The sequence below is a fragment of the Argopecten irradians genome, chromosome 5 (assembly GCF_041381155.1).
Source record: "Argopecten irradians isolate NY chromosome 5, Ai_NY, whole genome shotgun sequence".
Taxonomy (NCBI): Eukaryota; Metazoa; Mollusca; class Bivalvia; order Pectinida; family Pectinidae; genus Argopecten; species Argopecten irradians.
This window is the reverse complement of record NC_091138.1, coordinates 50324536-50334489: the sequence shown is the minus strand read 5'-3', so window position 1 is coordinate 50334489 and position 9954 is coordinate 50324536. Positions and strand designations below refer to the sequence as shown.

The 9954-nt window shown below is 40.6% G+C and overlaps 1 protein-coding gene across 1 annotated transcript; it reads right to left on the bottom strand.

Moving 5' to 3' along the window:
• Window positions 1–1768: 1768 nt before the first annotated feature.
• LOC138324479 (regulator of G-protein signaling 6-like) lies at window positions 1769–4606 on the bottom strand. Its single transcript, XM_069269543.1, has 5 exons — window positions 4599–4606; window positions 4231–4350; window positions 3630–3833; window positions 2331–2429; window positions 1769–1808 (listed from the first exon to the last, which is right to left on the bottom strand). Exons 1-5 carry the CDS (start codon window positions 4604–4606, stop codon window positions 1769–1771), a joined length of 471 nt encoding a protein of 156 aa, XP_069125644.1.
• Between the last annotated feature and the right edge of the window lie 5348 nt (window positions 4607–9954).

Here is a 9954-nt window from a genome sequence, read left to right as displayed (position 1 = left end):
AGGGCCTGAGTGGGATGTAAACTGTCACTGCTGTAACCTTGTCACACAAAGGGCCTGAGTGGGATGTAAACTGTCACTGCTGTAACCTTGTCACACAAAGGGCCTGAATGGGATGTAAACTGTCACTGCTGTAACCTTGTCACACAAAGGGCCTGAGTGGGATGTAAACTGTCACTGCTGTAACCTTGTCACACAAAGGGCCTGAATGGGATGTAAACTGTCACTGCTGTAACCTTGTCACACAAAGGGCCTGAATGGGATGTAAACTGTCACTGCTGTAACCTTGTCACACAAAGGGCCTGAGTGGGATGTAAACTGTCACTGCTGTAACCTTTTCACACAAAGGGCCTGAGTGGGATGTAAACTGTCACTGCTGTAACCTTGTCACACAAAGGGCCTGAATGGGATGTAAACTGTCACTGCTGTAACCTTGTCACACAAAGGGCCTGAGTGGGATGTAAACTGTCACTGCTGTAACCTTGTCACACAAAGGGCCTGAGTGGGATGTAAACTGTCACTGCTGTAACCTTGTCACACAAAGGGCCTGAGTGGGATGTAAACTGTCACTGCTGTAACCTTGTCACACAAAGGGCCTGAGGGGGATGTAAACTGTCACTGCTGTAACCTTGTCACACAAAGGGCCTGAGTGGGATGTAAACTGTCACTGCTGTAACCTTGTCACACAAAGGGCCTGAGTGGGATGTAAACTGTCACTGCTGTAACCTTGTCACACAAAGGGCCTGAGTGGGATGTAAACTGTCACTGCTGTAACCTTGTCACACAAAGGGCCTGAGTGGGATGTAAACTGTCACTGCTGTAACCTTGTCACACAAAGGGCCTGAGTGGGATGTAAACTGTCACTGCTGTAACCTTGTCACACAAAGGGCCTGAATGGGATTTCATAACAACAAGCAACGGTCATAGCAACCAAATTAATCTCATAGTATCAACATATTTATGGAATTTTTCTACACAATTCAGATGAATTTGAGTTAACTCAAACAAAGTAAATATTGACTTATTTCAGGTGGTAAATTTTCAAAAACAATTTAAATGGACTCCAAATAATCGCATTATGGTTATTCGAAAATTTTGGTTATTTGCATAAAATTCTGCGATCCTGGTTTTTTCCTTCTTTATCTTTGTTTTTCAACTCTGTGTATTTGCATAAACTTTTTAAATGACCTCTGGTTATTCAAATAAAATATCTGGGGAATTGTAAAAATAAAATAATATGTTTCAATTTTGCAATGTATTTTCAGCGAATTTGCTGATATATATGTTTCAATGTACTTCGCTTTTACCAGAAATCAGCATGGCGACACATTTAATGTTATCGTATGGCTTGTTCTTTAAATTTATGCATAAATCGGCTAAGATATTCCACACTGATACGATTTGCATCAGTCGCCATAGATTATTACTGACTCAAACATCTGATTAAAGCATTTGCACTTTCAAATATGTTTATTTATTAACGTAATGTACCTTAGTTCGCGATCAGCTGGAAAAACCATGCTTCTTTACAACAACAACCAATCATGGGTAGTCTCATTCAACCAGACTCTTGTTGACTACGCCACGCATGTGCGTATCAATTAAGCATCTCATTGAACATGGAAAGTCGGTGTACATGACTAACTGCAAGTTTCGTATGTAATATGGATACAAAAAATACTTGCTACGTTGTTTAATTGCTGCTTGAACAATCTAATTCGCCGCATCGATCAACAATACCGGAGAATTCTCAAAACATATTTAGGCCCGGTCAATGCATGGCATCATCCCCCGCTGCCATTTTCGAATTCCTACACAAGTGTCAAAACAACACTGCAAGTCAATCCGCCCTTTGAAGTTTAATCACGATCGTAAGCACATTTTGCCAGGGCAAATGTATGGAAATTTGTTCATTATTTAGGTTCAAAATTGATATATAATTATTTGCAGACACAATCATGTTTAGTTATTGCATTAGCCTACTCTCGATCATCTCAGATTGTTGATTATAACCGAAACAAGAATCTCACATTGGAGCATTTTTTTTGTTACTACACAATTAAAATTAATTTAAAACATCGGAAAATACTACTTGTTGTTTGTTTCAAGTGTAAATCATTTATGTATTTATCAAGTGAAGGAAACAATGTCTATTTGCCTGTTCACATGTATGTAGGGGTCAAATGGAGGTGCAAAATGCCATCTCAACCTATTCGAATACTCCGGTTATGCGCATACTTTCTTCCAGATAAACTTTCACCTAATAACTAATCAGTGAATGGAAGTTTTCAGATAAAATAAAGGAATCCATATTGAATGATAAAAAGTCTAACCTTCGTGGACCGAACTTTTCCTTTAAATTCTTATGTACTTGTTCCATGGTTTTAGAATCAACATTAACCTCACAGTTAGCTCCCTTTTCTAGGAACTCTCTGAAAAAAGGAAATCATAACATGTTACTAAGTTCATCTCTATTGTTTCATACTAGAAAAAAAGAAAAAACAAGAGGCCCAGAGGGCCTGTATCGCTCACCTGGTTTGTAATGCCAAGTAATGTTCTGAATACAAGTTCATTGTTTATTTTCTGAAGGAATTTGAATATTAACCTCTAATTCCCCTATTGGGCCCCACTTTTTCTGCTCCAGGGGGTCAAAGCCAAAATTTATACGAATTCTGTTAACCCCAAGGATGTTTCTGGCCAAATTTGGGTGGTACAATCCATGCAGAACTCTAGGACAAGTAGCGATTTTTAGGATTTACCTCTATTTCCCTTATCGGGCCCCGCCCCTCCTGCCCCCCGGGGGTCAGAGCCAAAATTTATACAAGTTCTGTTCCCCTTCCCCCAAGGATGTTTCTGGCCAAATTTGGTTACAATCCATGCAGAACTCTAGGACAAGTAGCGATTTATAGGATTTACCTCTATTTCCCCTATTGGGCCCCGCCCCTCCTGCCCCCTTGGGGTCAGAGCCAAAATTTATACAAGTTCTGTTCCCCTTCCCCCAAGGATGTTTCTGGCCAAATTTGGTTACAATCCATGCAGAACTCTAGGATAAGTAGTGATTTATAGGATTTACCTCTATTTCCCCTATTGGGCCCCGTCCCTCCTGCCCCCGGTGGGGCAGAGCCAAAATTTATACAAGTTCTGTTCCCCTCCAAAGGATGTTTCTGGCCAAATTTGGTTACAATCCATGCAGAACTCTAGGACAAGTAGCGATTTATAGAATTTACCTCTATTTTCCCTATTGGGCCCCGCCCCTCCTGCCCCCGGACGAACGACGGATGACGGACGGACGGACGCCGCGCCATGACATAAGCTCACCGGCCCTTCAGGCCAGGTGAGCTAAAAAATCATACATGGATGCAAATGATTCAAATTGTTTGAAAAGAAAATTACCATTTTTCCTTTCTAAGACATATTACGGTTATTTCCATTTTTCCTTTCTAAAGCATACTACGATTATTTCCATTTTTCCTTTCTCAGACATATTACAATTATTTCCATCTTTCCTTTCTCAGACATATTACGGTTATTTCCACCTTTCTCAGACATAGATTATTTAATTTTTTTCCTTTTGAGACATAAGATAATTGACCTTTTGACATTTCTAAGACATTCATCATAAAGCTGCATACTTATAAATCTGGTCCATACGCTCTTTGAGTTCTTTATAAGGGCAGTCCTTGAGTTTCTCTACTTCATTCCAAAAGCGTATATTTTCCTGGCTGTACTCCTTCTCTAAATACCTCTCAAACTCTGATAATCCCGTCTGATCAGACACAAGTTCATAGAAGCTAAAGCTCCACTTCTTTACTCTCAATTCTGTTGGACTTGAAACCCTATACAACAGTAGATATCTCACCATTTGGCATCAATAAACTCATTCATCCCTGAAATTCCATAATGGACTGGTCTAGTCTTTGATTTAAAAGAGTCTAAGTGTGTCTTCAGGGGTGAATGAGTTAAAGATATGGCATTTATACAATAGAGGTTTAGGTATATATATTTATTTTGTTTATTCTAGAATTTGCTAGTTTATGCAGGTAGATAAAAGCATGAGTACCCCGTGTAAAACCACTGAGCTATTGTCCGTATCTGCTTTTTTACATAAGTTTTGAACTTGTAGTCTATATGTAGAGAGCTTGTGTTATGTTAAGACACCTTAACCACTTGGCCACCATGCATACCCCATAATTCAGTAGTATGGCTGACAGTATCACTGAAATGCAAACTTACAGGGTTTTATTTAGTTCCCACATGGTCTGATCATCGGTGATCCAAGGGTTACTGGGCTGGGCTGCGCTTGGCTCGATAAACGGGTCATATTCGTGGTACTGAGTCCATCGAGTACAGTAACTAGAAAACAAAATTACCCCATTAGTCCAATTCAAAAGAAACATTGAAGTAAACTTTTCCTCATAGTCTCATTTTTAACATAATCATCAAAACAGAAAGTCACCTTTCAACTCTATTAAATGTATTGTAAAACATGAGGCCCATATGGGCCTTAACGGTCATTCGACTATAGGCACAAAACAACACAGTCATAGTGTATCAGTAGTGACAAAAAACTACAAAACAATCAAACAGACTAAAATGCTCACCTTTTCATTGATTAATAATTAAACAAATAATAACAAACAAATTATATATTGACAGTAAGATTTTAGGTTATTTAACCCCTGTGACCTTGAACAAAGGTAAACTACTGACTTACTGTCAGCTGGAGCAGTTACTCTAGACAAGAGCAGCCAATTTGTACATAATTCAACAATGTACAGATTTAATATAGACCTACAATAAGTATCTTTTCCACAAATTTCTCCCACAATTCACTGATTTGTCACTGGTTTTAGCTGTGAGAGAATTCTTTGTCAACCCCTAGGTATGACTGATTGCGCGCAATAACCATTTGGTGTAGGTAAACTGTATGGTAATTAAAAGTCTGTGTAACCCTGACCAGCTATACTGGCCCTAGGTGATATCTGGTGTAGGTAAACTGTATGGTAATTAAAAGTCTGTGTAACCCTGACCAGCTATACTGGCCCTAGATGATATCTGGTGTAGGTAAACTGTATGGTAATTAAAGATCTGTGTAACCCTGACAAGCTATACTGGCCCTAGGTGATATCTGGTGTAGGTAAACTGTATGGTAATTAAAGGTCTGTGTAACCCTGACCAGCTATACTGGCCCTAGGTGATATCTGGTGTAGGTAAACTGTATGGTAATTAAAAGTCTGTGTAACCCTGACCAGCTATACTGGCCCTAGGTGATATCTGGTGTAGGTAAACTGTATGGTAATTAAAAGTCTGTGTAACCCTGACCAGCTATACTGGCCCTAGGTGATATCTGGTGTAGGTAAACTGTATGGTAATTAAAAGTCTGTGTAACCCTGACCAGCTATACTGGCCCTAGGTGATATCTGGTGTAGGTAAACTGTATGGTAATTAAAGGTCTGTGTAACCCTGACCAGCTATACTGGCCCTAGGTGATATCTGATGTAGGTAAACTGTATAGTACTTAAAAGTCTGTGTAACCCTGACCAGCTATACTGGCCCTAGGTGATATCTGAAGTAGGTAAACTGTATAGTTATTAAAAGTCTGTGTAACCCTGACCAGCTATACTGGCCCTAGGTGATATTTGGTGTTGGTAAACTGTATTTTAATTAAAGGTATGTGTAACCCTGATCAGCTATACTGGCCCTAGGTGATATTTGGTGTAGGTAAACTGTATGGTAATTAAAGGTCTGTGTAACCCTGACCAGCTATACTGGCCCTAGGTGATATCTGGTGTAGGTAAACTGTATGGTAATTAAAAGTCTGTGTAACCCTGACCAGCTATACTGGCCTAGGTGATATCTGGTGTAGGTAAACTGTATGGTAATTAAAGTCTGTGTAACCCTGACCAGCTATACTGGCCCTAGGTGATATCTGGTTTAGGTAAACTATATGGTAATTAAAGGTCTGTGTAACAATGACCAGCTATACTGGTCCTAGGTGATATCTGGTGTAGGTAAACTGTATAATGGTAATTAAAGGTCTGTGTAACCCTGACCAGCTATACTGGCCCTAGGTGATATCTGGTGTAGGTAAACTGTATAGTACTTAAAAGTCTGTGTAACCCTGACCAGCTATACTGGCCCTAGGTGATATATGAAGTAGGTAAACTGTATGGTAATTAAAAGGTCTGTGTAACCCTGACCAGCTATACTGGCCCTAGGTGATATCTGGTGTAGGTAAACTGTATGGTAATTAAAAGTCTGTGTAACCCTGACCAGCTATACTGGCCCTAGGTGATATCTGGTGTAGGTAAACTGTATGGTAATTAAAAGTCTGTGTAACCCTGACCAGCTATACTGGCCCTAGGTGATATCTGGTGTAGGTAAACTGTATGGTAATTAAAGGTCTGTGTAACCCTGACCAGCTATACTGGCCCTAGGTGATATCTGGTGTAGGTAAACTGTATGGTAATTAAAGGTCTGTGTAACCCTGACCAGCTATACTGGCCCTAGGTGATATCTGGTGTAGGTAAACTGTATGGTAATTAAAGGTCTGTGTAACCCTGACCAGCTATACTGGCCCTAGGTGATATCTGGTGTAGGTAAACTGTATGGTAATTAAAGGTCTGTGTAACCCTGACCAGCTATACTGGCCCTAGATGATATCTGGTGTAGGTAAACTGTATGGTAATTAAAAGTCTGTGTAACCCTGACCAGCTATACTGGCCCTAGGTGATATCTGGTGTAGGTAAACTGTATGGTAATTAAAAGTCTGTGTAACCCTGACCAGCTATACTGGCCCTAGGTGATATCTGGTGTAGGTAAACTGTATGGTAATTAAAAGTCTGTGTAACCCTGACCAGCTATACTGGCCCTAGGTGATATCTGGTGTAGGTAAACTGTATGGTAATTAAAAGTCTGTGTAACCCTGACCAGCTATACTGGCCCTAGGTGATATCTGGTGTAGGTAAACTGTATGGTAATTAAAAGTCTGTGTAACCCTGACCAGCTATACTGGCCCTAGGTGATATCTGGTGTAGGTAAACTGTATGGTAATTAAAGGTCTGTGTAACCCTGACCAGCTATACTGGCCCTAGGTGATATCTGGTGTAGGTAAACTGTATAGTAATTAAAAGTCTGTGTAACCCTGACCAGCTATACTGGCCCTAGGTGATATCTGGTGTAGGTAAACTGTATAGTTATTAAAAGTCTGTGTAACCCTGACCAGCTATACTGGCCCTAGGTGATATCTGGTGTAGGTAAACTGTATGGTAATTAAAGGTCTGTGTAACCCTGACCAGCTATACTGGCCCTAGGTGATATCTGGTGTAGGTAAACTGTATGGTAATTAAAAGTCTGTGTAACCCTGACCAGCTATACTGGCCCTAGGTGATATCTGGTGTAGGTAAACTGTATGGTAATTAAAAGTCTGTGTAACCCTGACCAGCTATACTGGCCCTAGGTGATATCTGGTGTAGGTAAACTGTATGGTAATTAAAGGTCTGTGTAACCCTGACCAGCTATACTGGCCCTAGGTGATATCTGGTGTAGGTAAACTGTATGGTAATTAAAGGTCTGTGTAACCCTGACCAGCTATACTGGCCCTAGGTGATATCTGGTGTAGGTAAACTGTATGGTAATTAAAGATCTGTGTAACCCTGACAAGCTATACTGGCCCTAGGTGATATCTGGTGTAGGTAAACTGTATGGTAATTAAAGGTCTGTGTAACCCTGACCAGCTATACTGGCCCTAGGTGATATCTGGTGTAGGTAAACTGTATGGTAATTAAAAGTCTGTGTAACCCTGACCAGCTATACTGGCCCTAGGTGATCTCTGAAGTAGGTAAATTGTATGGTATTTAAAAGTCTGTGTAACCCTGACCAGCTATACTGGCCCTAGGTGATATCTGGTGTAGGTAAACTGTATGGTAATTAAAAGTCTGTGTAACCCTGACCAGCTATACTGGCCCTAGGTGATATCTGGTGTAGGTAAACTGTATAGTAATTAAAAGTCTGTGTAACCCTGACCAGCTATACTGGCCCTAGGTGATATCTGGTGTAGGTAAACTGTATGGTAATTAAAAGTCTGTGTAACCCTGACCAGCTATACTGGCCCTAGGTGATATCTTGTAGGTAAATATGGTAATTAAAAAGTCTGTGTAACCCTGACCAGCTATACTGGCCCTAGGTGATATCTGGTGTAGGTAAACTGTATGGTAATTAAAAGTCTGTGTAACCCTGACCAGCTATACTGGCCCTAGGTGATATCTGGTGTAGGTAAACTATATGGTAATTAAAGGTCTGTGTAACAATGACCAGCTATACTGGTCCTAGGTGATATCTGGTGTAGGTAAACTGTATAATGGTAATTAAAGGTCTGTGTAACCCTGACCAGCTATACTGGCCCTAGATGATATCTGGTGTAGGTAAACTGTATGGTAATTAATGGTCTGTGTAACCCTGACAAGCTATACTGGCCCTAGGTGATATCTGGTGTAGGTAAACTGTATGGTTATTAAAAGTCTGTGTAACCCTGACCAGCTATACTGGCCCTAGATGATATCTGGTGTAGGTAAACTGTATAGGTAATTAAAGAGTCTGTGTAACCCTGACAAGCTATACTGGCCCTAGGTGATATCTGAAGTAGGTAAACTGTATGGTAATTAAAAGTCTGTGTAACCCTGACCAGCTATACTGGCCCTAGGTGATATCTGGTGTAGGTAAACTGTATGGTAATTAAAGTCTGTGTAACCCTGACCAGCTATACTGGCCCTAGGTGATATCTGGTGTAGGTAAACTGTATGGTAATTAAAGGTCTGTGTAACCCTGACCAGCTATACTGGCCCTAGGTGATATCTGGTGTAGGTAAACTGTATGGTAATTAAAAGTCTGTGTAACCCTGACCAGCTATACTGGCCCTAGGTGATATCTGGTGTAGGTAAACTGTATGGTAATTAAAAGTCTGTGTAACCCTGACCAGCTATACTGGCCCTAGGTGATATCTGAAGTAGTTAAACTGTATGGTAATTAAAGGTCTGTGTAACCCTGACCAGCTATACTGGCCCTAGGTGATATCTGGTGTAGGTAAACTGTATGGTAATTAAAAGTCTGTGTAACCCTGACCAGCTATACTGGCCCTAGGTGATATCTGGTGTAGGTAAACTGTATGGTAATTAAAAGTCTGTGTAACCCTGACCAGCTATACTGGCCCTAGGTGATATCTGGTGTAGGTAAACTGTATGGTAATTAAAGGTCTGTGTAACCCTGACCAGCTATACTGGCCCTAGGTGATATCTGGTGTAGGTAAACTGTATAGTAATTAAAAGTCTGTGTAACCCTGACCAGCTATACTGGCCCTAGGTGATATCTGGTGTAGGTAAACTGTATGGTAATTAAAGGTCTGTGTAACCCTGACCAGCTATACTGGCCCTAGGTGATATCTGGTGTAGGTAAACTGTATGGTAATTAAAGGTCTGTGTAACCCTGACCAGCTATACTGGCCCTAGGTGATATCTGGTGTAGGTAAACTGTATGGTAATTAAAAGTCTGTGTAACCCTGACCAGCTATACTGGCCCTAGGTGATATCTGGTGTAGGTAAACTGTATGGTAATTAAAGGTCTGTGTAACCCTGACCAGCTATACTGGCCCTAGGTGATATCTGGTGTAGGTAAACTGTATAATGGTAATTAAAGGTCTGTGTAACCCTGACCAGCTATACTGGCCCTAGGTGATATCTGGTGTAGGTAAACTGTATGGTAATTAAAAGTCTGTGTAACCCTGACCAGCTATACTGGCCCTAGGTGATATCTGGTGTAGGTAAAACTGTATATGGTAATTAAAGGTCTGTGTAACCCTGACCAGCTATACTGGCCCTAGGTGATATCTGGTGTAGGTAAACTGTATAGTAATTAAAAGTCTGTGTAACCCTGACCAGCTATACTGGCCCTAGGTGATATCTG

Coding starts and splice junctions, on each gene's coding strand:
- LOC138324479 (XM_069269543.1), bottom strand. Junction 3,834..4,230: donor TGGGAACTAAATAAAACCCT/GTAAGTTTGCAT, acceptor ACTGTTGTATAG/GGTTTCAAGTCCAACAGAAT. Junction 2,430..3,629: donor CGTATGGACCAGATTTATAA/GTATGCAGCTTT, acceptor TCCTTTTTTCAG/AGAGTTCCTAGAAAAGGGAG.